The sequence below is a fragment of the Eurosta solidaginis genome, chromosome 1 (assembly GCF_040869045.1).
Source record: "Eurosta solidaginis isolate ZX-2024a chromosome 1, ASM4086904v1, whole genome shotgun sequence".
In the NCBI taxonomy this organism is placed as follows: domain Eukaryota; kingdom Metazoa; phylum Arthropoda; class Insecta; order Diptera; family Tephritidae; genus Eurosta; species Eurosta solidaginis.
Window position 1 is genome coordinate 76440198 of NC_090319.1, and position 27613 is coordinate 76467810.

The 27613-nt window shown below is 37.6% G+C and overlaps 2 protein-coding genes and 1 long non-coding RNA gene across 6 annotated transcripts in view; 1 reads left to right on the forward strand and 2 right to left on the reverse strand.

The window, feature by feature from the left end:
- The first annotated feature begins 692 nt into the window (after window positions 1-692).
- Window positions 693-2115, forward strand: mRpL45 (mitochondrial ribosomal protein L45). Its single transcript, XM_067758412.1, has 2 exons — window positions 693-904; window positions 1002-2115. Exons 1-2 carry the CDS (start codon window positions 860-862, stop codon window positions 2043-2045), a joined length of 1089 nt encoding a protein of 362 aa, XP_067614513.1. The 5' UTR covers window positions 693-859; the 3' UTR covers window positions 2046-2115.
- Window positions 2116-19461: 17346 nt separating this feature from the next.
- LOC137235464 (uncharacterized) lies at window positions 19462-20522 on the reverse strand. Of its 2 annotated transcripts, none has more exons than XR_010947908.1 (3): window positions 20116-20522; window positions 19733-19913; window positions 19462-19678 (listed from the first exon to the last, which is right to left on the reverse strand). It is a non-coding gene; the product is annotated as an uncharacterized lncRNA (long non-coding RNA). The 2 variants fall into 2 exon arrangements; XR_010947907.1 differs by having other exon boundaries at window positions 19733-19947.
- Window positions 20523-20711: 189 nt separating this feature from the next.
- loco (locomotion defects) overlaps window positions 20712-27613 on the reverse strand; it is a 418869-nt gene continuing 411967 nt past the window's right edge. For all 3 annotated transcript variants that reach the window (XM_067758422.1, XM_067758429.1, XM_067758424.1), the window contains 2 exons: window positions 27285-27555; window positions 20712-25439 (listed from right to left, as the gene is read on the reverse strand). In XM_067758422.1, the coding sequence (XP_067614523.1) occupies window positions 24577-25439; window positions 27285-27555 (1134 nt within the window). In that variant the 3' untranslated portion in view covers window positions 20712-24576. The remainder of the gene's footprint in view (window positions 25440-27284; window positions 27556-27613) is intronic.

Here is a 27613-nt window from a genome sequence, read left to right on the forward strand (position 1 = left end):
TTGCGACGTTCTCCTTTTAATTTTTCCTACAAATTGGCGGGACGGGACCTACTTGTTTTTTGCCGACTCCGAACGGCACCTACAAGCCAGATGAGTTTTCACTGAGAAGCTTTTCATGGCAAATATACTCTCGGTGTGCTTGCCGAACACTGCCGACGGGCGACCCAGCTTAGAAAAATGTTTTTCTATTTGAAAAGCTTGTTTCTAAAATTTTAATGCTGTTTTGCCCGCGGCGTTCACCCAGGCTCTTCGGAACTAGGCGGAACTCGCTGCCAATACACTACGGCGTATTTCAATCCTCATTGTAATACTTTTTTTGTTTTTTTGAGATTGGGATTTGTTGGCCAGAGAACTAGTCTCCACACGCCAGGTATTTCCTCTTAGATAAATTATTCAGATTAAATGATTTAATGGTTTACTCCAAGTACGATAAGTTTTAAGTTTTTCTACTGTTTTATTAATTTTTTGTCATGTCGATTCCCTCACTATCCGCCATTTTGTTCTCAATCGCATGAATAGCGTCCTTTTATAACACGCGGTTGAGCTGTGCGGAAACGAACTTGACGCGACGACGTCAAAAAACGAAGTGCATTGTAATACTTAGAGAAAAAGTTGCGCTTATAACCAACACTATCAAAATGTTAAAGAATTGTCAGGCGGCTCGATAAACACAAAGATCGACTTGGGCTATTGCGTTACAATGTATAGTGGCGCCAACATCGGTACCAGCGCATTTACTCACGTCGCGCAGTGTTACACTGTCTTATCTTGAACGCGAATTTTGCTTGCGGTCTCTCTTCATTTTTGCGTACAAAACAAACTATTTTATTAAATAAACGGATTTTCCTCCAAATATAACATGGAGCTTGTAGCCTCAGCACGTTGCGGCATTAAAATGTTGCAGGTAAATGAATATAAAGCATTAATGGCCATTTATTCATGTACAAACGGAACATAACCACATTTTATTCATCCACCAATTTGTTTTTCATCCATAATAGCTTATCCAACCACCAGCAATGCAAGCTTTGTTACAATTGGAAGCTCAACAATTGCGTCATCGTCAAACAAAGCATTGGAATCCAAAATTTAAGAAGTTACGTAAACTAAAATTTATCAAAATGGATATACCAAATTTACAAGAGAAACCTGGGGATCTATCTCAAGAAGAAATGCGAAGTCGCTTAAAGGAAAGGGGTGTATTACCACCACGTCCATGGTTGGAGCGGCCTTTTCATATTAGTTGCACTGGCGGTATTTTCGAACCTTACGTACCACCAGAAGGCGATGGTAAAAAATCGTTTATTTCTTCAGCTGGTGCAAAACAAAAATTTGAATTCCTCGAAAAGAAATCAAAAAGCGTTTTGGCAGTGCGTAAAATTCGTTCATATGAAGAAGATTTCAGAAAGGAAGATTTCGTTAATGATGCACAAGATATCTATATTGCTGCTCATACACAAATGGCAGCAAAAGATAAATATAAACTACGTGAATTTATAACGGAACGTTGTTATCCTGAAATGATGCATAACATACGTGATAAGACCATACATTGGCGGTTTTTACAATCATTGGAGCCACCTAAATTGGTGCATGCACGTGTCACAGATATGATAACTAAAGATAATTTGTTTGCACAAGTTACTGTGCGCTTCCACACACAACAAATGCTGGCCATTTATGATCGTTTTGGTCGTTTAATGCATGGGAGTGAAACTTTGTCAAAGGATGTATTAGAATATGTAGTATTTGAGAAACATATCTCTAATGAATATGGTAAATGGCGTTTGCATGATAAAATCATACCTGATTGGCTGCCACCTAAGGAGCCAGGCATGGTAACTTATCGTGTAATTGAAGAATCCGAAGAGGAAGCAATTGAAGCTTTGTTACCTGAGGGTGATAAGAAATTGGAAGCTGGTAAAGTCCAACAATTACAAGAGAAACAACCAACGCAAATTGAAGCAACAGCAACATCTAGTGCAGTGTCGGAGGCGCAAGCAGTTAGCGAGAGCAATGCAAAACCCGCAAGTCCGTCCATTTGATTATATTATTGGTTAGCATGTTGTAGAATTAAATTATTAGATTATCGGAAAATTAAATAGTGACTTTCAGTAGTTTTCTTCTTTTGACTTTTTCTGTAGAGTTCTATTGCTCATATATTTTATATGCTGCATATTTATATTTCAAATAGCTTTTTTATAAGAAATTTTTATATGCATTTTCCATGCTGGTCTTATGCACAGTTAATTATGTGGCAATCTGCTGAAGGACAGTTACCTGTAAGAAAATAGCAAAATACATTAAGTCGACTAAAAAACTGCGGCCTTGCAGATGCCGTTCGGAGTCGGCATAAACATGTAGGTCCCGTCCCTCCAATTTGTAGGAAAAATTAGTAGGAGCACGATGCAGATACAATAACAAACACGTATTAAAAGATAAATTTTGTATTACATAGAAAAGGTACATGTTTTCAGTCATTTTAACAATTACTTTGCTTTTGTTTTCTTTGAGCTCGAATCGAACCTCGCATAAACTCCTATATCATTTTAGTTTCTTAGTTATACATTTTTGCGTTCATTTTTTTAGCATACTTATTTGCGGTTCAATATTATGACAGGAAAAGTTATTCAATTTGATATAATCTTGGGCTAGTAATATTCCTTTTTAAGAATCAATTTCTAGACGGTTTCTGATTTTTGTTTTGTTTAAATTAATTTAAAAAAAATTCGTTCTACATTTGCTGAAGAGTGTGGCAAGCACATTAGATCTGCAACGAATGCACATAATTTAGAAAAGTCGTATATAGAGCCAGCTCTTTTGATAGTAGAAATAGTTTTCCAAAAAACTGCTGGAGGAACCTTAGAAATGTCTTCAAATTATGTCTTAAATTCTAAAAACTTTAATTCCTTATACTCGCTATCAATATCCTGCAAAATTTTCTGATCGACTGTGTGCGAAAAATGTTGCAAGACAATACGCAAAGAATAATTTTTTTTTTCCAGCAACTTCTTTGGATCCATGTAACTTAAGTTTTGTAGAACAATATTGTTAAAATCAAAACGCTTTCTAATTTGATCAGCTTATCCATCGCATAAACTCCTATATAAATCTGATCACTTTTCAATATATTTTAAATGTTTTTATAATCTATAATTTCTATGTTGTCTAATGTAATACATTCCGGCTTTAAAAAATTATACAATATACTTAAATAAAGTCTTTTTATTTCTGAATACATATTATGTACTTAAAGCCCCTCACTCTGGAAAATTTTATTAACTTTATTAATATGTTGAAGGATGTACTTCAGGAAGGAGAGATAGATTTAATTCGTATCATCCAAGTTATCAAGAATGGTTTTTGCACGGTCTATTTTGTCAACATTAACAGCGAAGTTAAAAAATATTTTTAATGGCTCATGTCTCATAAAGCTCTCATACTCTGTATACTACTGCCTCTAATGATAGCCAGCGAGTTTGTAGCATCTTTTTCCAATAGCGCAATTATATTTTTCAATTGAATAGGTACTTCTCTGAGAACTATTGGAGACGTAATTATACACATTGTGCACCAATGTTTCTACACTGCTGGGTAGCTTTAAGCAGGCATACGAAAAGCAAATCGCCAAAGAATGATATATACATTTAAAAGTAGTAAAGTTAGGAATTTCTTTTTCAAAAACGCGGGCGACCGAATGCTTCGAGCCGGTCATGTTACTGGCTTCGTCTGCAGCAAAAGCTAGCATATTTTTAGTATAAGGTATACAATATTCAATAAAGCTTGTATCTCAATTTTAAATATATGTAATTTCTTGGTGTGTGAATATTTAATATAAATCTTACATAGAAGGCAGGCTTAAATCGTCATTTTTCATTACAAAATCGGCCAAGCGTCATTCTAGTTGAAAATCGTCAAAATGACGACGGCGTCGTCAATCTGTCAACGCTGATTGCGCCATACATTTATTTATTTTATTAAAAAAAAAACTGGTAATTCGGCTTCCTAGGGGCGTTACGGAACTCAGTGGTTGAATGCGGATTTGAGACCAATAATTGTTTCTGTTATAGATTGCGTGAGTTTAACTTTGAAATTGAAATAAGATTTAGAGTTCCAAAAATAGAGTTGGGTCGTTTCGTTCTGAACTTGTTCAATTAACCCATAGTGTACCTATACAAGTGTGTTCACTAAGCGATAAACGTCAAAACTACAAACAGCCTCGCTCACCTGATGGAAATCTCAGGTCTAGAGTCTCATTTTTGGTCTCAACGGCAACATTTTTGTCTACCAATCGTCACGACTTTTTCAATTTTTCAATCATTCGGCGCATTCGGTAATGGTATCCATTTTGAATTCGCTGTCATTCCGAATCCAGCGAGTGCCTGTCAGAATGCTTGACAGATAAGTCAACACACTTGTACTTGTACACTATGAATTAACCGGGTCTCTCAACTGAACAAGTGAACTAGATCTTCGATTTCGGTTCTATTTGTTCTTTTAGTTCTTTTTATCTAAAGTTATTCCCTCTCTTCTCGTTCGCGAACATTGTAAATTCATACACACATACGCTGAAATTCACAGTGAGCACGAATGTCGATGATGCCACTTACACCAGAGATCTGCTTTGAGTAAAATGTGTCTAAATGTGTAACATGGCGGAACGATACAAGGTGGCAGCATGGGACAGCTGATTATAAACTTTTTTTATTTGATTTGATACATCAACTTCCGGCGTAGTACGATTTTGACATTTGGCCATCGAATTTACAAAAACAAAGTACATGGAATTTTTATTTATGTTTGTAGGTATGTCACCATGCTGCCACCTTGTATCGTTCCGCCATGATGTGTACTTAGTCAAGTACAGACAAATACTATGAGTGACTAGCACATAAAATAGAAAATACATACGAGTGCCCCGCAACACATATGTCCAATACATATATGACATTGTTGAGTATAAACTGAAATCATAGTCGCTTTAACTCAGTAGCATGTTGTTTTCGTGTGTAAAGGCTCCATTACTGATACTTAGCATAGACTTGACTTGGCTTGCGAACTGTCACTTACAGCTCTGTTAAATGAACATTGCATGTTACTGATTACTCAAAACTTAACTTGACTTAGAAATCTGTTGAATTTTGATTTTCTGTGTAAGTTCTAAGTGACGTTTACATTTTGAGATGCCATTTGTTTGTTTTCATTTCATTTTGACATTTTGTCATACAAATTGACATTTATTTAAAAATAAATTTCAACGCTGATTATGATGCCAGATTTTATGCGCCAAGTGGAGTATAATCGTGGCTAAGTTGCCAAGTTTACGCCAAGTCAAGTCAAGTCTATGCTAAGTATCAGTAATGGGGGCTTAATACACTGTATACTAGTGGTGGGTAATGACACTATTTTTTGAGTGTTAACACAGTATCACATCCTCTGGGTAGCCGCTAAACACCCGTTTAGCGGTGAGCTAATGTGAGAAGGCGACAACCTGGCTAGGCCACTCTGACATAATCGGTTTAAGGGCTAGCCGGGGGAGATTTCATCGGCAGCGTCTGTACACCTCTAGGTGCGGCTGCAAGCGGGCGTCTGTCTTGGAGCAAGCGGCTCGCTATATAAACGTGCCAAGTAATATTTTCACCTCCGCTGAGCGGGTTGTGCGCTGGGCTTGAGACCCGCCACGTAAAACCATACTCCAATGAAATATAACAACAAGCCTCGGATAAATACACTCTCTATTGATGACGACCATGGCAAACGTTTGAAGGACAATGAATTGAGGGCATGCACCTGGAACGTCCGCTCCCTGAATGGGATTGGTGCAGATGCCCGGCTGGTTGATGTCCTCGTCAAAGCAAAATCTGACATCACCGCCATCCAAGAAATGCGTTGGACGAAGCAAGGAAGAAAGAAGATCAAAAATTGTGACATATATTGGAGTGGCCATGCGAATAAGCGCAGTTTCGGCGTCGGGGTCGTGGTGGGAGAGAGACTTTGTCGCCAAGTGCTGGCGTTCACGCCTGTGGACGAGCGTCTCGCCGCTATTCGAATAAAAGCAAAATTTTTTAATATATCATTCATCTGCGCCCATGCGCCGACAGAGGAGAAAGACGATGAGGTGAAAGACACTTTTTATGAACAATTAGAACGCACATACGAGCGCTGCCCCCGTCATGATATAAAAGTCGTGCTTGGCGACTTTAACGCCAGGGTGGGCAAAGAAGGTGTTTTTGGCCCTACAGTCGGAAAGTTCAGCCTACACAATGAAACTTCTCCTAACGGACTGAGGCTGATTGACTTTGCCGGTGCTCGAAACATGGTCATATCAAGCACGAGGTTCATGCATAAAAAGATACATCAAGCTACATGGCTGTCTCCTGATCGAAATACTCGCAATCAGATCGATCACGTTGTGATAGACGGACGGCATGCCTCCAGTGTTTTAGATGTGCGAACGATCCGAGGACCTAACATCGATTCGGACCATTATCTCGTTGCAGCCAAAATACGCACCCGCCTCAACGCGGCTAAAAACAAGGAACAAAAAACACAAGGAAAGCTAGACGTCGAAAAGCTTCAATCACAACAGACTGCCAATGGTTTCGCAACTCGACTCTCACACCTGCTCTCTGAGGGCACAACTCATCCTGAAGGAATACAGGAGCAGTGGGAGCATATCTCCAAAGCACTTCATACTGCCGCCGAGGAAAAAATTGGTTACCGGCGGCCACGAAAAAACGACTGGTATGATGAAGAATGCCGCGTTGCAACCGGAAGAAAAGACGCTGCCTACAGGGCTACGTTAAAAGCGAGCGCGACAAGAGGAGTGTGTGAACGCTATCGTGAGTTGAAAAGGGAAGCGAGACGCCTTTTCAGGAAGAAAAAAGCAGAAGCAGAAAGGCGTGAGTGCGAGGAGCTTGAGCTGATAGCCACCAGGAATAACGCCCGAAAATTCTACCAAAAAATACGGCAACAAACGGAAGGTTTTAAAACCGGGGCAAACTCCTGTAGGAATGAAAACGGCGACCTTGTAACTGATGTCCAGAGAGTGCTTAGATTATGGAGGGAACACTTCTCTGCTCTCCTAAATGGAGGCAGCAATTCACCGCGCAGAGATGAAGAACCCGATCCCGCAATCGATGATGATGGAATATATGTCCCCCCTCCCGATTATGACGAAGTTAGAATAGCAATAACCAGATTGAAAAACAACAAGGCCGTGGGCGCTGATGGATTGCCTGCGGAGCTATTCAAGTTCGGCGGCGAGGAGTTGGTAAGGCGCATGCAGCAGCTTCTTAGCAAAATATGGGCGGACGAAAGCATGCCCGACGGTTGGAATCTAAGTGTTCTTTGCCCAGTCCACAAGAAGGGGGATACTGCAAAATGCACCAACTATCGTGGAATCAGCCTTCTTAATATCGCATATAAGGTCCTTTCAAGTGTATTGTGCGAAAGATTGAAGCCCACCGTGAACCGGCTGATTGGACCTTATCAGTGCGGCTTCAGACCTGGTAAATCTACCATCGACCAGATTTTCACAATGCGCCAAATCTTGGAAAAAACCCGTGAAAAGAAAATCGACACACATCACCTCTTCGTCGACTTTAAAGCCGCCTTCGACAGCACGAAAAGGAGCTGCCTATATGCCGCTATGTCTGAATTTGGTTTCCCCGCAAAACTTATACGGCTGTGCAAAATGACGTTGAGCAACACCATCAGCTCAGTCAGAATTGGGAAGGACCTCTCCGAGCCGTTCGAAACTAAACGAGGTTTCAGACAGGGTGACCCCCTATCGTGCGATTTCTTTAATTTGATGCTGGAGAAAATTATACTAGCTGCAGAACTTAACCGCACTGGAACAATATACTATAAAAGCGTGCAATTACTGGCATATGCTGATGACATTGATATCATCGGCCTAAACACCCGCGCTGTTAGTTCTGCTTACTCCAAGCTGGAAAAAGAAGCGGTAAAGATGGGTTTGATGGTGAATGAGGACAAAACGAAGTACCTGCTGTCATCGAGCAAAGAGTCAGCGCATATGCGCCTTGGCAACCACGCTACTGTTGGCAGCCATAATTTCGAAATAGTAAAAGACTTCGTTTATTTGGGAACCAGCATCAACACTAGCAACAACATCAGCACTGAAATCCAGCGAAGAATCAATCTTGCCAATAAATGCTACTTTGGACTAGGTAGGCAATTGAAAAGTAAAGTCCTCTCTCGGCGAACGAAAATCATACTCTACAAGTCACTTATCGTACCCGTCCTGCTATATGGGGCAGAAGCATGGACCATGACAACAGCAGATGAAGCGCCTTTGGGAGTGTTCGAGAGAAAAGTTCTTCGAAAGATTTATGGACCTCTACGCGTTGGCGATGGCGAGAACCGAAGAAGATTTAATGATGAGCTGTACGAGCTATACGCAGACATCAACATAGTCCAGCGAATTAAAACGCAGCGGCTGCGCTGGCTAGGCCATGTTATGCGAATGAAAGATGATGCTCCGGCCAAGAAAGTGTTTCTATCGGAACCCGCCTATGGAAGCAGAGGTAGAGGGCGGCCCCCACTCCGTTGGAAGGACCAGGTGGAAAACGATTTAAACTCCCTTGGTGTGACCAATTGGCGCCGGTTGGCGGAGCGAAGGAGCGACTGGCGCGCCTTGTTGGACGGCCATAACCGTTTAGACGGTTAAGCGCCAATTAAGTAAGTAAGTAAGTAAGTAACACAGTATCACAGTCACTCTTTGCAGTGTTAACACATTGTGTTGACACAATTGTGTTATAACTGATTATCGAAAGTCGATATGAGTGTTGGCACAATATCAGAGCACAGTACTGTGTTACTTACCTCTAACGCCACGTTTGACGCCATTTAGAAAAGTAAATCATGGCAACATTTATCTTCTTTCATACTCCCATGTTTAGGGAATCTACGTTATATAACCACAACTGGTTAAAATAGAACATGTTCAACTTAGAGTATACATTTTGTGCCCACATCTTTTAAACGTAAAACACAGGCAAGATTATGAGTACAATCAACACACAAGCACAATGAACTATATATGTATGAATGTGCACTTACGATCTGATTGTCATTAGTTACGTTCCATTGAGACTTGAGCGAGATACGGATAGAAATTTAACATGCAAATGCAACAACAACGTTGTGATCCTGATATTTATCTGGTTCAATTTCTGATCCGTATAGCAGTTCTGTTCGTTTCGTTTTCTGTAGTAGATTTTTTGACAGCTAACCACTTTTGAGTTGGTAGCACTCATGGCTCAACTATATGGTTGGTTCATCTCTACAGTAACAACATACATTTGTTCACATTGCCAAAATCAGATTGTTGCTGTTAGACGAATGGAATGGAATGAAAACAAAACTTAGCAGCATTTGTATGTAGTAAGAAAATGTTGTAAATTCGTTGGTTTCATTTTAAGTTTGCCATCTCCTTCTGACAATCCCTACTACAGTGAAATGAAAAAAATAAAATCAGCTGGTGAGATGAGCCAACCATATAGTTGAGCCATTGTAGCACTGAACTAAATATGTGTACATTTGTGTATACATAAAAGAATTCGCCATATTTAAATGCAAAAACACTGAAAGAGTAAACAGCTTGAAGATGATGTAAGGAAAATAAATAGTTTGCTTACGTGCGAAACTATTTAAATGTTAATAATTCTATCAGTATCTTAAAATTTTGTGTACGTTTCTTCTTATTTTCAACAAAACAGAACGTATTATATTAGTGCTGCCAGTTCTCATAAAGTTGATCCAGATCGTTCCAATGAGATTTGAGCCAGAGCCAGAGCTCGATAAACCAATGGAACGGCCCTATTCTCTGTGCTATAGAAACAGTCAGCTTTGTGCCATCGAGTGTGCCACTGTGTTATAAATTAATCGATAAGTGTGCGTGTGCGTGCCGCTCATTACTGAGTGTTAACACAATAACACAGCACAGTGCTGTGTTACTCAGCCTTACTGTATACTTCGTTTATTATCGGTTTTTCTTTTGAGCTGTATTCTTAGGCTAAGTTCATGATCGAGCGTAATCGCATCGCGCGATGCGACGAGAATCGCTCCATCGCTTGTTACATTTTCGCTAGTGTTATCGCTGGCGATTGAGTGTTTATAGTAGAGCGAAACCGCAAGCGATGGAATGCTCAATAATATAACTCAACATCTTTTAATTCACGTTGTGGCAGTGTAGAGAAAGCAACATGCGTACGTTAACTCGTAAAGTTTTATTAGAAAATAGCTATTTGTTACGAAAAAAATATTTAAAAAGTATACACAAGCAAAGAGGTTTCAGTTGAAACCGCTTAGCCAACTCAACTCGATTACTTTTTATTGTTGCTTTCCATGCAATTCGGTAAGCTAGCTAGTGTTTTAATTGTAATAGTTTGCAACGAAATACAGCTAGTGTTGCATATTCAAAAATAGGGCACTATTGTGAACGAGCGAATGAAATGAACATACGAATGTGCAGATAAACAAAAATAACAGCGTGGCGGCAGGGTGACATATGTACATACAAACACACACGCATTTCATGTATTTTGCTTTTGTAATTCTCTGGTTGAGTGTCAAAAACATACTGCGCTAGAAGTAGAAATGTCATAGCAGCTAATAAAAGGAACAATTAGCTGATAAACTTCCACCATCTGTATGGTTTTGCCATAATGAAACCATTGTTTACTATATAGTTTGGCAGCTTAAATAGAGGTTATGTTGCGAATAGAGTGGAAGGCAGTGGACTAGGCAGTCGAATGTCATATAATGAAGGAATGGTGTTCGGAGTTTTTTCAAAGTTAAAAAAAAAATTATAAAAGCTTTAATAAAAATAAAACTATTGTTTTAATAACAACAAAAACGCCTTTATATTCTATATACATAAATTCGTAAGGATTATCTCACTTTAAAATTTGAGTTATATAATCCAAAGTTTTTGTTTGAAATTGAGTCGAGAACTGTGCGTGTGAATGTGCGAATTTTCACCGATCAGCTGTTAGTTGCGCTACTTGGTAAAATTTACAATGAATGAAACTGTTTAACTAGTTGAAGCGTTTTTTTCAAGCTCGCTTGCAAAAAAAAGCAACTTATGTTGCATAATTGTAGGCGATACAATTTAATACAAATACAAGAAAAACAGTCAGGGCTGTCATGGAATCCAATTGTTGTCGGAATCGGATTTAAAAACGACAAAACAATTGCTTTGGTATCATGAAATCCAATGTTATCGGTTTAATGTTCGAATTGGAACATGGTTGAACTATATACAGGTTGGCTCATCTGTAAAGCAACAAAATATGTCTGTTCCAATTGTCAAAATCTGTGTATTGGTGTTGGTGCGAATGGTATGGAATGGAAACATAAAACTTAGCAGTTTTTGTATGTGTAAGTAAAATGTTGCCAATGTGTTGGTTTTATTTTGAGTTTGCCATCTCCTTTTGACAATCCCTTCGACCATGTAATGACATAAATAAAATCAGCTGATGAGATGAGCCAACCTGTACATAATTGAACCATGAATTGGAATTAGTGTCGGTTTTAGATGTCACAGAATCCGATAATATCGATTTTGCTATCGGAAACAACCCAATCAGTTAAATGTTGTTGGATTTCATTTTTTCTAGATGTATTTCTCTTTCAGTTGAGTATTTTCTAAAGATGTAAGTAAATAAAGGTTTATTTTATAAAAATAAATGTAAATTTACATATATTTTCATTCTTAGTAGGGGAAACATAAAAATTAAATGCAAAACAGTATTTTGACTGAATTTACGGGGAAACGTCCAGATATTGCGAGGGCTTCACGAAGCATCTTCATCTAAAATCTTTGACACCGTGCTTCTACCTAAACTCATGCTAGAATCCTTGTTAACTGATCTTTGATAGGGTCCTTCAGGTAAAAATCGTAACGTAGCTGCTAGTTGCAGCACTGTCAGAACTTTCGAGCGAGTTAAGCGTCCTTCACTGGTGTCCAATACCATTCGGAAAGCCTCTTTGTTTATGCGATAGTATGCAATGTAACTGCAAATACACTATAAATAATTAGAAACTCACATTAAAAAATATTTTTAATTACGCTGTCTCTGGAAACTCAAATGGATTGCTGCGATCTCTCAAAATTTTCTTTTTGACCTTCTCGCAACTTTCTTCTTCCAATAATATAAATGCTACAACTGCTGATGCTATTTTGATGTCCATAAATTTGTTTATTTCTGCTTAAATGCACAAAACAACTATTTTATAAAATTTTGCCAAAACAACATCAAAATTGCCGGTGCACCGCAAAACAGCTGATTCGAACATCGGTTTTATTTACATTCGAAAAGAGCAAAACAAATTCGGTTTTATGCCACCCATTTAAATCAATATTGGTTTGTAATTCCGACAAAACGCAAAACCGACTTGGATTCCATGACAGCCCTGAGTATTTTGACTGAATTTATGGAGAAACATCCAGATATTGCGAAGGGCTTCACGAAGCACATCATCTAAAATCGTTGACACCGTGATTCTACCTTCACTCATGCTAGAATCCTTGCTAACTGATCTTTGATAGGGTCCTTCAGCTAAAAATCGTAACGTAGCTGCTAGCACTGCAGCAGCACTGGCAGATTTTTCGAGCGAGTTAAGCGTCCTTCAATGGTGTCCAATACCATTCGGAAAGCCTCTTTGTTTATGCGATAGTATGCAATGTAACTGCAAATACACTAAATATTTATAAACCCACAATAATAAATATTTTTCAATACGCTGTCTCAGGCAACTCAAGTGGATTGCTGCGATCTCTCCAAATTTTACCATTGACCTTCTCGCAACTTTCTTCTTCCAATAATATAAATGCTACAACTGCTGATGCCATTTTGATGTCAATAAATTTGTTTATTTCTGTTTAAATGCACAAAACAACTATTTTATAAAATTTTGCCAAAAAAGTTAACATCAAAATTGCCGGTGCACCGCAGAACAGCTGATTCGAACATCGCTTTTATTTACATTCGAAAAGAACAAAACCAATACGGTTTTATGACACCAATTTAAATCAATATTGGTTTGTAATTCCGACAAAACGAAAAACCGACTTGGATTCCATGACAGCCCTGAGTAGGCCGTATTCACGGTTACCACTTTGGTCCATTTGGACCAAAAATAGTCCTTTCCAACACTATTTTGTCCGCTGGTCCCATTTTTCAATGTTGGTCCTTTTTAGTCTGTAACCAAGATTTAGCTACTTTTGTTTATTTTTTCACTGCCTACGAAATTTTCCACACCTTCATTAACCCTTATATAATTTTCAATTTACCTCAACGGATTTCTACGAAAAAATTGTTGTAATTAAAGTGCAGCAGAACAATGGCACTTCATCCAGCACATAGTTTAGAAAAGTTTTGGCCAATCAGAAAATCTTGTTTTCGTGGCTAGATATTTTGATCGGTTCTCAAACACTTTTTGTGATAGATTTTTCTCAATTGGTGCAAATGCTCGTGCATCTCAAAGAAATTTTACGGTGTTTTGCCACTGATGAAGCCATTCTTGAATTGAAGTTCATTTGTCACTCCCTTATTTATGTTCAAGTTATGCATGCAAGCATAACGATAGATATCAGGAGTTTGTGGAGCAAAATGTATCCAACAAAAAGTGACCCATAAAAAATTTTTACAAAGAAATCCTATGTAAAAATTTTGAAAGTGTTACTTTTCGCTTGGGATGTCGATATTTGAATTTTTCTCACACAGGCGAAAGCAAATTAATGAGTTAAAGAAATTCCAAAACTATTCTGCTGTTAGGCCACGTAAGATACTAGACATTTAGTTTAATCATAGGCTCACTTTAGAAAGTGTCTTCGTTTTTTTCTATCTTTAAATAGAATAATAATACGTGTGAAGTGGCGATAATAATTATTTCACTAAATGAGGACCGTTGATCTAGGCCATAAATGGTAAAATTGACGCGTGAGGGAAGAGTAAAGAATTAAATTTGCGTATCAATAAAAAAAAATTAAAACTCCCGGCTATTGGGACTGTTTTTATGATAAAATTGATACAACCGAGATCTGGAGAAATTTAGTTTAAAAATAAAAATTTTATGTGAATACAACAGAACTAGTTTGGATTTCAGGATGGGGTTTCTTTAAGGTTTTTCGTTAAAACATATATTTATATAAGGCTTTTTGTTAAAATGAAAATGTAAGTGAGGTAGATTACTTTACCAAAAACTGAAACTAACGATTTTACAACGATTTCGACACATTGTTTGTAATTCAATTAAAGAATATAAAAATTTGGCCCATTTATTTGAGATTTGGTATTTTTTCCATGAACAATGGTCCCAAATGAAAACATGGTGTGGCAACCGTGGCACACAAAAATACAAAAATTTGGTCCATTTCTTTGAGATTTGATCCTTTTTTCGATGAATTTTGGTCCCAAATGAAAACATGGTGTGGTAACCATGGCCGTATTTAATAAGCAATTCATTTCTTAAGATTTAAGAATTGCTTAATAAAATATTGAACTTCTGTTCACACCAATAAATGTAAAGTTTCTGAAATATTGAGGGAAAATAATCACATATTTTTCTAGAAATATTGCCTTATGCAGGCATTACTCACTAATTGTGGCTTATGTGATTTTTTATGTCAACAAGTCCCGTCAGCTAATCCAGTTTTGAGTTACTGTTGGGAATACCAAAGTAGACCAAGTCATCTTCCACCTGCCTCTCAAAACTAAGTGGAGTTGTACTCCTTACTCTGTTTCCAAATACCAAATACGGTTCCCGATAGGATTACTTTCTTTGCACGAGTGGTTCACCTATTCCACTTCTGATATTTCATCATTGCCGCTTTAAGAAAACTCAGTGAGTGCAATATTCACTTCTTCAGGCTCCTACACTGTATCACTAAATAGTTCACTCATTTCTCATTGTAACTGTTCAGAAAATGTGCAGTTTGGTCTTTTTAATTTTTTTTATAAAATATTTCGAAATTAAAAATTGTTTTCTTCCCTAAATGTCATTAGTTAAATGTTTACCTTTGAGTTAGGGTTTGATCACGCCAACCATTAAATGTTTATACCATCACTAAACGTGATACACTGAGCAAAAAACTAAGCATGCGTTTGATAAAAATGGAAAATCCCCACTTACGTAAAATGTGCGCAATCGCTACTAAGATTTTCATGTCTGAAAATGTATCTTACGTACATTTCTTTTTATAAGTCGACCTAACTTAATAGAAAGGTCGTAACTTAAAAGCTTTGTTAGGAAGGACGTATCTCAGACATTCTGTTAATAAGACCGTAACTGAGCGAAGCCGTTAATGAAGTCCTATCTCAGGAGACCGGCTAAAAAGATTGAAACTAAAAAAGTTATATTTTTGTCAAAAAAGCTTCGAGCTTCACATAATAGAATATAGATTTATGTGCCTTCAATAGTACAATTTAGCATTTTAAGTCGTTAACGAATTGTGAAGGAAAATGAAACTAAATTTAGTTCATCTCTTCTGTCAAACAATTTTTTATTTCAACAACACCCCTTTTAACCGGACTCCTGAGATATGACTTTATTAACGACTTTCGTTGAGATACGGCCTTATTAACAGAATATCTGAAACCCGTAACATGGGAAGAGTAGGTGACGAGGAAAGCGGACGGGATCAAGTTTTTTGTGCTCGGCGACTTGCTTTATGCTGTTTTTCTTCTGTTGTCAAATTCTTTTTATTTGGATATTATTTTTTAGTATAAACTTTTTATTGATTTTCATCATAGAAATTCCAGGTTCAATTCGAGCTCTAATTTTTGCATAGAAATAGTTGCTGTGTGTAAAAAAGAGAAGTTGCCGATTGTCATCAACAAAATTTGTTGTGTGTAAACGGTGACTAAGAGTTTTTGCCCGAAAAGCCAACAAACTGTATTGTTCCACTTGCGACTTTCATCTTTTTAAACGGTTTTATTTAGCTTGACTTGACAGGCCGGCCGCACGGCCGTTGTGAACGAATTTTGTATATTAAAATGTAAGAAACTTCCCGATAAGCTACAAGTTTGAAACTTGGAATATAGTTCAGAATCCGATGACAATGCAATAATAAGAAAAAAACCTCCGATAGGATATTTCAAAAATCGTATTTGCGGTCCCATTTGGCTCATATTTGGAACACATAATACATACAAGAATAGAAAGTGATCTATGAAAAAATCGCCGCTAGGTGGTGCAAGGATCGAGATATTCATAAAAATCGTATTTGTGGTTCGATTTGGAGCACATAATACATACAAGAATAGAAAGCGACCTATGAAAAAATCCCCGCTAGGTGGCGCATGGATCGAAATATTTCAAAATCGTATTTCTGGTCCGATTTGGCTCATATTTGGAGCTCATAATACATACAAGAATAGATAGAAAAAATCGCCGCTAGGTGGCACAAGGATCGAGATATTCAGAAAAATCGTATTTGTGGTCCGATTTGGCTCATATTTGGAACACAAAATACATACGGCTCATTCCATTTCAAGACACTCGGTCCGCGCAGGACATAATTTTTGATTTCGATGAAATTTTAATATGTTGTTCTTTGGTCAAAATAATGAAACACGTGTTTTTTTTTTTTGCCTCAAAAAATTTTTTTTTTGGATTTATCGGCAATTGAATTCGATAAAATGCAATCGATATTTTATTCACCTATTCCTTCAACTGTCAATAACTTTGTCAAAAATTTACCGATTCTCATGATTTTTTCTTTGAAATCTTCGTTATTACTTTTACTTTTATATAAATTTATAAATAGCATATAGTTTAAAAAAATCATTTTTTTAGTATTTAGTAAAAATTTATGACTTTTTCAAAAATTAATATTTCAAAAAACCGTTACTTTTTTTGTTTAAACTTTTTCTATATCGAGTGAGCAGTTTATATTTCAACATGGGTAAATATCCATTAGCCAAAACTCGTTGTTTTCGAAATACCTATGCATTTTTGAATATTAAACTTTTTTTTCGCCATATATTGATGCAATACATATCATCATACAAGGCGGTCAATGCCAAATGCTTAAAATTAATTAAAATATCACATTTATTATTAAAAACATTAATTTGTTATTAAGGTGGTATCACCAAAACCAGCAGCTGTTTATTGTGAGAAATAAAGGCCTCTGATAAAAAATTCCGTCTTTTGCTGAGTACGCTATGATTCTCGAGTTGAGCCACTGTTTCGAAACAACCCTTGACATTTTAGAATTATGCCTAGTTATCATAGTTGGGTATATTCGACGCCATTTTGAACGAACGCAAATAATTGATAGGTTAAATAGAGTTTAACCCTGCCAGATTGGCCGCTTAAGCTCAGTTTAACTTCAGTTAATGTATACTAAAAAACGTAGTTTAAGCGTAGTTTAACTGACAAACTGAGTTGAACTTGTACTGAAAAACCGGGCCCAAGTGTAACAACGGAGACGAAAGGGCTAAACCTATCAATGCGAGCAGAACGGTATGCGTGATAGGTTCGACAGTTTTAAATTTAACAATTTTAGGTTTTCTAGTTATGGGGTTATATTTTATACTCAGACACTATAAATGAGGTCATATGTATCTCAGTGAAGTTATCATATATCATGAGACCGGTTAAAAAGGTTGGAGCAGAAATAAATAAACTTCTTGACAGAAGAGATATGAATTTAATTTAACGAGCCTGACCCGTACGCATCTTGCGCAACCAATATAAAAATCTCTTATCAAATATCAACAGAAATCAGCTGTTCTATTAACTTACAGCTTGAGCTGCCATCTAGAGTACAATACAGCTTGCGCTGCCATCTAGCGTACAATAGCAACTGCCGGCAATGCAGTGCAAATATTCACAATAGTGCCATAGTACAAATAGATTTCTTTGTGTGCTCACAATCGTTTATTTTAAACAAATTATTTTAACCCAGATAACCCTAATGTCCTATATGTAGGACACCAATTTCATGTCGACTCACGCACGTGATGGCCAGGAAATAACGGCAATGTATTTTTGCATGCAGTAGAAATTGCGCAACAGCGTTAGTAAGTGATTACAGTCCCTCAGTTTCTCTCACTCATTGCTCATTGTCTTATTCAGAAAATTACTAATTTTGAAAAATTCAAAATTGTAACATATGATTTCAAAAGTGAGTTAAAATTTATATGATAAAATTCAACAAATATATTTTTTTTATTAAAAAATTATAGAGAAATAAATGAGTTTTCAAAAGTGTAAAATTATAGTTAAATACATTGAAAATTAGTTAGTAGTAAAACTGAGCAAATGCTAGTGTCCTACATATAGGAAGATACATTCGGAAGATAGATGTCTACAATAACTATTTTTTTGCAGGGGTCTCTCGCTTCATGAGGTTCTTGTTTTGTTGGAAGATGGTGGAGAAAACACTGGCGACATCGATGAAGTGGTTTTATTTCCTCCAGTTAATGCAAACGACGAAGATTCTGGTCCTGAGAAAGCCTTTGCCGTAAATAATTTTATATCTGCCCAGAGCTAGCAGAAATAAAATTTAGTGCAGCCGGGCCTGAAAGCTCATCCGATGAGTCGGACGATAATATACCGTTATATATGTAGAACAACCGAATTTGATTTACATGTATAACTCTAACATGGAAGGAGTGGACCGCTCTGACCAAAATATAAGCGTGTATAGATAATGGTACCTACCTTTGCTAGCCCAGTGCATTGATATGGCGCTCCAAAACGCTTGGATCATACATTGCGAACGGGGCGGAAGTTTTGTCCAATTGAGCTTTAGGCGTGCAGTGGCTACCATGCTGCTGACTACCCATAGAAAGCAATCAACCTACAAAAAGGCCATGCAAGTTGCTCCAAAGAAACCGAGATTCGCTATGACCGTATGGATCATCTTGTAGAGCCCAAGGAAAAACAAGCCCGAAGTGGATATTGCCATCAAAAAACCACTACAAGATGTGAAAAATCCAATATTAGAGTACATACCAAGTGTTTTGTAAACTTCCATTCTAATAAATAAAAATATGTTTTTATCCCTTATATTCCTAATGTCCTATATAAAGGACACCTCTAAAATAATAAAAGAAATATTTTTGGTTAAAAAAGTATCAGAGTAACTTTCTATAGCGGTTTTAAGCAGACATTTCCAAGAAAAATCAAAGGCTTTCGCCTGAGTAACTTTTAGGGTTAATAAAATATAGATAAACAAACGCACTACGACCAAAATTGCCCAAAGCTCGCTAATAGCCCGAATCTCCATCTTTACAACCAAAACTTTATTTATACAGCCCTATTCTGCATTTCGACTTGGATTGGAATTTTTTCGATATGGCAATTTTGGTATTCTGTGTTCCAATCTCTTTCGATCCAACTTCGAATAGTTCGATTTTGTGTATTCTGCATTTCGATCGTAGCTCCGTTTTTCTAAGTTACAAATTAGTTGGCGGAAAAATATTTTCTTTTTATTTTTTTATAATTTATAACAGAATTTTAACAAAAATGTAAGTAAAACTTGTTAAGAAACGTAAAAGGCTTGATGATGATTGTTTTTTATATGTTTCCAGGTAAAAAACAACATGCCGATGTCGAAGTCCTTGGACGTATTTGCCCCGCAAAAGTACTAACACATACTTGAAAGCATCCTTATTAAGTCGAAAGTTTGAACCTAAATAAGAAAATAAGTCATTAAACTTTACCACTTTTAAGTTCAATTTCTTACAATAGGTACATCTCAAATGGATTACATAAATCTCGTAATATTTGCCTTTCCATTCTCGCCTGGCTATTTTCGTATGCGTTGCTTTCCAACTCCACAAATAATGCCGCGGCTATTGATTCCATTATAATAGACAGCTATAATTTGTGTCTGTTCGTTGGGTCCAGTTATATGCCAAAGCAAGCTGTCGGAGTAGAGGAAGGTGAACGTAAACAATCCTTGCGGAAAGAATAAATAAATCTATATAAAATATGTTAGGCCAGTGCAATGAAATTAGCATCCATAAAATTCAGAAAATGTCAACATATTCGTGCAGGAATCCGTTTTAACAAAACTTGGTGGTCACGGCAGGGAATTGGCCAAAAGAACGACAAAAACACACTTACAATTATGAAAGCATTTCACTAAAAAAATATAACACTGCGGAAATATATTCAATTGCTTTTTTTTTACAAAATGGCGTGGATAATAAAATATAAACGTTTTTCAGTGTTTTTTTTACAAATTTTCTTTAATTTATTTTGTTCCAATGTTCACACATTCCGTACAAACAGCTGATTACGAAAAATCATTTGCTCTTCCTCTTCTCGTTACGATTCCGTTGTAATGTAGAATACCCAACTTCGATTCAAGCGGAGCGTAGAACGGGAACGTAATCGAAATGCAGAATAAGTGTGATAGATTTGGATTCCAAATAAGAGCAAAAAAGGGACCCGTACATAAAAACGGCAATTAGAAATAATATATCTATGATTTTTTTTCATAGTTCGTAAAAGCTCTTAACTATATTGCAGAACAGATATGAAACTCTTTACCGAAATACCAAGTGAATTGGAGTGAAAGTGAAATGCACCACAAGCCTGTAAACGCTCTTGTCATCAAATAGGATAGGTCCAAAATTTTACCAGATCGCCTTATAACTAACTTGTGCTTGTATCAAATATCACAACGATAATATATATTGAAGAGAAAATCATACGCATATTCTAATAAATTATGTATTTATTAAAATTTTACTGTTTTTTTTTTAAGAATACCTAAAATTAAAACAAAAAAAATTTTTATACGATAGACAAAAGCATAATTTTAAAGTGCAAATTAAAGTGTCCTATTTGTCTACCCAGTAAAAAATTCTTTACAAAAAGACTATTAAAGTTATTGCAAATATCGCATATGTCAATGATATTTCTGTGTATTTCCGGTATAGCCGTATTTCCAGATAGCGATTCGATATCTGAATGTTAATATTTCCAGAAAATATCCAATTACACTGTAATTTTCAACATTCAGTTCATAATATCGAACTATTTCAATAAACAACTGCACGATCAAAACTTTAAGGCTGGTTTTTTGAAAACAGCTTTAGGCCCGGTTTATCAGTCGTTGGTCAAGCAAAGCTTAAACTAAGTTTGCTTAAAAAAATTAAAAATAAATGTAAGGCGCGATAACCTCCGAAGAGATTTTAGGCAGCGCTTCTCTACCAATTTGCGTCGTGCTCCTTTTTAATATTTTTTTCCTACAAATTGGCGATACGGGACCTACTTGTTTTATGCCGACTCCGAACGGCATCTGCGAGGCAGATGAGTTTTCGCTGAGAGCTTTTCATGGCAGAAATACACTCGGAGGGCTTGCCAAAGACTGCCGAGGGGAGACCCCGCTTAGAAAAATTTTCTTCTAATTGAAAAACCTTATTTATGAAATTTTGATGTTGCTTTGCCCGGCGTGTGAACCCAGGGCATTCGGTCTGGTAGGCGGAGCACGCTGCCATCACACGACGGTCACCGCCATCACACCACTCTAGTCAAATTTAAACTCCAGTTAAACTAATGAGAAGTTTTTAAGTCACAGTTTAGGGCCGCCTCTGGGGTATGCTGTTTTGTGCGGCAACATTGGTTTTTTATTATCTAGATAATTTGTAGATACGCCAACAGCTGGATTTGTTTACCCAACAAACATGGAAAAAAATTCTCTGGCGAAATATATATCTAGTTCCGGAAGTGATATCCAACATCGTTATTTAATTATTCCTAAACCAGATAGTTCTCGAGTTGATATCCAACTTCATTCTCCAGTTTCTATCCAACCTTTGAAAAATTTTGTAAATTTAAAAGTTTTCCAAGTTTCGATTCCAGCTCAAGGCCAAAACAATAATTTTTTTCTAATAATAATTATTGTTATTTTTTAATTTTTCTAAATTTGAAAAATTGTATTTTTGTTTTTGGAATAGTAAGTAGAAAATTTTTCAGACAACCTGCCATAATAATAGGCCGATAAAAACAAAAACAAAAGTTTTCCGGTTGATCTCCAACGTCATTAATATTTTCCAATTATTATCCTAATTTCGAGAGATTTTGAGAAATGTACAGTTCTCAAATGAATATTCAACCCATTTCTCCAGTTGATATCTTACATTATATGTATATCGAGTTGAAGTGGAGTTGAAAAAAATCTCCAAAACCTCCAAAACCACCAAAATTAAAACCAACAGCAGTTTATTGTGAGAAATAAACACCTGGTTGATAGCAGTAATGAGGCGTAAATAAACAAGAATAAATTATATAAGCGGCTCCCGTGGTGTGATGGTAGCGAAGATCCTACATCAACATCATTGAATACCCCCAGCGGGTAAGGGGGTCAGAATATACCCGCGGTAGGTATGCCTGTCGTAAGAGGCGACTAAAATACCAGATTCAAGGGGTGTGTAGCGCAACCCTTCAGGTTGCCAGCGCAATATATAGCTTCTCCAAACCCAATTGTCAACCTCACCTATCCGGGGCGAATCCTGTTTCACTAACAGACGAGGCTCTGGGGACCCCAAGCTCCACATGGAACTTGGGGGTGGGGAGGGAGGGGATGGCCTGAAGGTTTAATGTGGCCACATAAATCATTCCCGAGATGGTCGGGCTAGCACCTTAATGGTGCTGTGGTACCGGAGCGTACCGGATCTGTATCCGGCAAAGGACCATCACACCGATAACACTCCCCAAAGCCTTCGGGGAGCAACCTTATCGCTACAACAACAACAACAACAACAACATCAACAACAACAACAACAACAACAACAACAACAACATTGAATCTTACATTTGAGTACAGTTAGAGAACCAAGTTGTTAATTACATTTTTTCAATTTAAGTAATCGCATTTTTTGCTTTATAAAATATTCCCTCCTTTGCTGAGTACGCTATGATTGTCGAGTTGAGCCATTGTTTCCAAACAACTCTTGAGATTTTAGAAGTATGCCTAGTTATCACATGAGCTCTAATGGTACTCAAGCCCAAATGCTTGTTGGGTATATTCGACGCCATTTCGTACGAATGCAAATAACTGATAGGTTAACTAGAGTTAACCCTGGCAGATCGGCCGCTTAAGCTTAGCTTAAATTTCAGTTAAAGTAGACTCAAAAACTGCAGAATTAGGTTAAGCGTGGTTTAACTGACACACTGAGTTGAACTTGTACTGAAAAACCGGGCGTTATTAGTGTCTTTTTCGGTTATGTCGGGAAGCCAAAGACTTGGTTAAATAAGTTAAGAGTAAAACACATTTGAAATCTATAAACTAGCTTACATATTTATATACCTTATATGTTTGCGTAATTTAAAAAACAAAACATACCATATATTTACAATTAAGCTAAGCAAAATCAGACAAATAATTAAAATGCATAATATCAATGATTCGAAATTTCAATAAAATATGTGAATAAATAAACAATAGGTGCATGTCAATATATGTGACCCGGCCTATGAAAAGGTGGCTTATGACTCAAAAAAGAAATTGCGAGAAACAGCTGTTTTTTTTTAGTCTTAAGCCACCTTTTCATAGACCGGGTCACATATATGTAAATAAAACGCTGTTATACAAATTAGAATGTACTACATACATTCATACATATGTATGCATACTAAACATAAAATATATTCTAAAGATTCGTTTCTAAAATAAATAATTAGTATATCACTTAGGAATGTATTTGTATGTGGAAGAGTTTTTGATCATTTCAAGAGTTCATAAGCTAGCGAAATATCAGAGCTTAAAATTCACACCTAGAGAGCGGTACGCAGATCACAAGAAAGTAAAAATTCCATATGAAAAACGCTCAAGAAATGCTCAAGAAAATTCCTTGTGGTAAATTTTCTTGAGGTAGTACGCAGTTTACAAAAAATTTAGTATGCTACTTTACTACTATTTTTCCATCAAATTTGCATACGGCAACACCGGTTTCCGCAAGAAATATGTCAAGTGCTATATATTTCTTGAAGAAAAAAGGTAAACAAACTGGAAAAATTAGGTAAGCACATGGGTTTTTCAATTTTTCTGCAATAAATAATTATTATTTTATTTCAGAAATGGACAGTCGGTAAAACATATTCAATTGTTTCCTGAGGATGATCTCAGAATGAGATCGAAATATCGACCAAATAAAATTGAAATATAAAAATATAAACTGTGTTTCAATTTTTTAAACTGCCTCGAGCTCATTAAAATTTAATAAATTATAATATTTGAAGGCAAATAAAAATATTTTTTAAAATGGAAATAACAATAGCTGCAGCACCAAAACGCAAAAAGCGCATAGTGAATTTCCCGGCGGAGGAGAAACGGGCACCTATAAGGGAAGTGACATTCTATACATTTCTTTTGTTTATGTGCTCTTCTTCTTGCTTGTTTCACTATTCACCGTGGATTTTTAAACGTCAAAATTACTTCGACACTACTATTTTTCACTCAAGAAAAAAGTCTAAATTTTTCTTGAGCAATTACTTGTGATCTGTGTACCGCTCTTAGAGATCTGAAACCGCAGAAATTTACTACATGACTTTAGCTCATGTTAGACCTAGATTTCTTCAAACAAAGCTACTACTCGGCTCCTCGAGATAAGCACAACGTGCCGACGTCTGCTGCTCAGCTGCAATACTTAAATGTGTTTTACGCGGTATTATTTCATTTGCTGCACAATGTTTACTACTGCTGGCGACATGCAAAAGTAATGCAGGCGTAGAAGCAGCATCTTCCACTAGCGTCGTAACACTATTAGTCAAACCAACTGTAGTATAGTTCCTTGGTGCTGCTGTCAGCAATGAAGGCAATGACATTGAAGGCGTTGTAGGCGACGTTGTTGTAGAAGAGCTGGATATATTTGTCATAGCAGCACCCCAATTTGATGGTTTAATAGGCAAAACCTTAGGTTTTGGCGGCAATGGTGGCGGACCTTTGTAACAGCTTGTCACTGTTGCACTACCATATTCAGATTCTATTGATGAGTTTGAAGTGTTGGCTTGCATTGTTGATGTATTGTATTGCAATTGACGTGCTTCAATTATTGTATTTGGTGGTGGAGCTTCCTCTTCGGGTTTGGCTGGTGATACAGTTGTAATTGTTTTTAATTTATTTGTGATTGAAAAACGTGGTGCGGGTTGTGGACGTTCGAGTTGTGGTGTTGGTAATTCAACCTCGGTGGTTGCTGTATTATTTGTGGGGCTAGTGGTAGTGGTGGTGGCGGAGGTGGTGTTGTGTTGTGTGACTGGTGTGGGCGTGACATTGTATGACTTATTAATTGGACTAAGATTAGCGCGCGCTTTACGTAATTTGGACGCTTGCAAATTTTCTTTATTCTTAAGAAAATCGGGCAATTCAAAATTGATTTCAGTGCCGCGTTGATCCTCTAAGCGAGCGAGTTGAGCACGTTTGAGGCCCTCGAGTAGTTCATCTGTGGAAGAGAAGAAAAGAAATTTACTAAGTGTTGTGGCTGTAAAACGGTGGGAGGGAAGCGAGACGTATTTTCAAACATAACCAAAAAACAATTTCATATAAGATGGGGGGATCACTCAGAGATTCGTCAACTCGGGTTTCACGGACGGATCTAAAATGGATTGCGGAGTGGGAGCGGGAGTATTTGCGACTGTCCCGCCTACGTCCTTAAGTATGCGGCTCGTGAATCGGTAAGCGTGTTTCAAGCTGAGATTTTCACTATCCAACAGGCGTGTAAAGCGTTAATAAATACCAATGGTAACAATAACAGGATAGCAATTTTCGCCGATAGCCAGGCGGCTCTTGGGCCCTAGGGTCAGAGACGATATCATCAAACCCGGTTGGGCAGTGTAGGGAGAGCGCCATGATTCTGACGAGCCGGCAGATCGTTACCCTGATTGGATGCCGGGGCATCGAAACATACAGGGTAACGAGATGGCGGATGAGATGGCACGGTGTGGAGCGGCTCTTGATGTCTCAGGATCGAAGGGGGTCCTTGGACCCCTGGAACTAATCAAGGGTCGCATCTCCCAGCACTGGTTGAGCGAGGCAAACAATAGGTGGAATCGGTTGCGGTCCTGTAAAGTTTCCAAGATCATGTCACCATTATACAACGAAAAACGATCTATAGCTGTCATTAAGATCAACAGAAGGGATATATCCAAAGTAGTTGCGGTGCTCACGGGGCATTGGACAATTGGGGTACATGCGGCACGGACGGGACTGGAACACAATACCTCCTGTCGCAGCTGTAAGCATCCGGAGGCGGAGGAAACGGTTGAACATCTACTGTACGAATGCCCAGCACACTGTCGAAGCAGAATAAAGTTTCTTGGAAAATCCTTTTTCGAAAGCCTCCCAGAACTCAAGGATGTTAGGCCGGGAGAGCTCAAATTTATAAACTCCATGGGATGGATATAGGGGGACGGGTTTCCCTGAGGCGCTTGAAAATGTTTATTAATCTCCTTACACCACCCTTTAATTGATTAACTCACGAGTTGTGGTATCAAAACGGCGCATGAGCGCTAATTGGAGTCAATTGGGACTCGCGGCTAGCTGGCTAGCGATGACTCGAAAAAGCTTTGCTTTTGGAAGAAACATTTCTCTTTACTCTTAAGCGGAAGCAGTGATGAAGAATCGAAAGATATCCAACAAACTGCGCCAACTATCATGAATGATGTGGGAAGGACCTCTCAGGCCACACCTCAGGAACGATTTGTTTTGAACTCTTGAAACTTTGAGTCTGGATTTTAACGCCTATAAAAACAGACATGCTACCGCGGGAAAATACATATATTCTTAGCGCCTTAACTCGCTTGGATCCCTAATTTCGAAATAGTAAAGGACTTTGCTTATCTGGAAGCTAGCATAAACACAAACAAATTAAATGGAGAATGCTATTGGGGACAAGTAGGCAAATGATTAGTAGCTTCATCTCTCGACAAACGAAAATTTGTAGAGCTAAATTACATAGCGTTCCCGTATCGCTTACTTGTGCTGCCTTATCAGATGAAGCAGTTGTAGATTTATTGGAAAGCAAAGGTCTTCGAAAAATATATGGACCTCTTCACATTGGCGGGCGACGGCACTACCGAAGAGAAAGAACCCGCCCATGGAAACAGATGAATGGGGAAGGCCTCTACCCTATTAGAGGGACCAGTTCCAGCTTCGATATCTTCTTGGTCCTTGGATATTCACCTGCCGCCTGGTTCACCTGCTAAATAAACAGGATTCGCCACGGATAGGTAAGCTTGACAATTGGGTTGGAGAAGCTATAAATTTTACTCCAGCACTAGGTACTTACCTTGGTTTTCAGCTACTCGCTCAGGCATCTGCAGTTTAACCCCAGCTTTCAGTTTAGCTATAATCGGTTTCTTAATATCTACCACTGTAGTGCCTGTTGTTGGCGCATTCATTTGTCCATTGCCTACTGTAATAGTGCCTTGACTTGTCTCTTCGGATTGTTGACTGCTTGTCGAACGTTTTTTCAGTTTTGATTTGAGTCCAGCAATGTTGGTATCACGACGGCGTACGCGTTCGAAAACGGAAGAAGTTTCGGAAGCGCAGTCATCAGACTAATAGGGAGGAAAAATTAAGTGGTATATAAAATAATATTCAGCACGTTAGATCATT

What these genes read in the sequence shown, in the direction of transcription:
- mRpL45 (XM_067758412.1), top strand. Translation starts at nt 860, where the DNA reads ATGGAGCTTGTAGCCTCAGCACGTTGCGGCATTAAAATGTTGCAG. An exon ending in GCGGCATTAAAATGTTGCAG is followed by an intron (nt 905 to 1,001) that starts GTAAATGAATAT and finishes CATCCATAATAG; the next exon opens with CTTATCCAACCACCAGCAAT.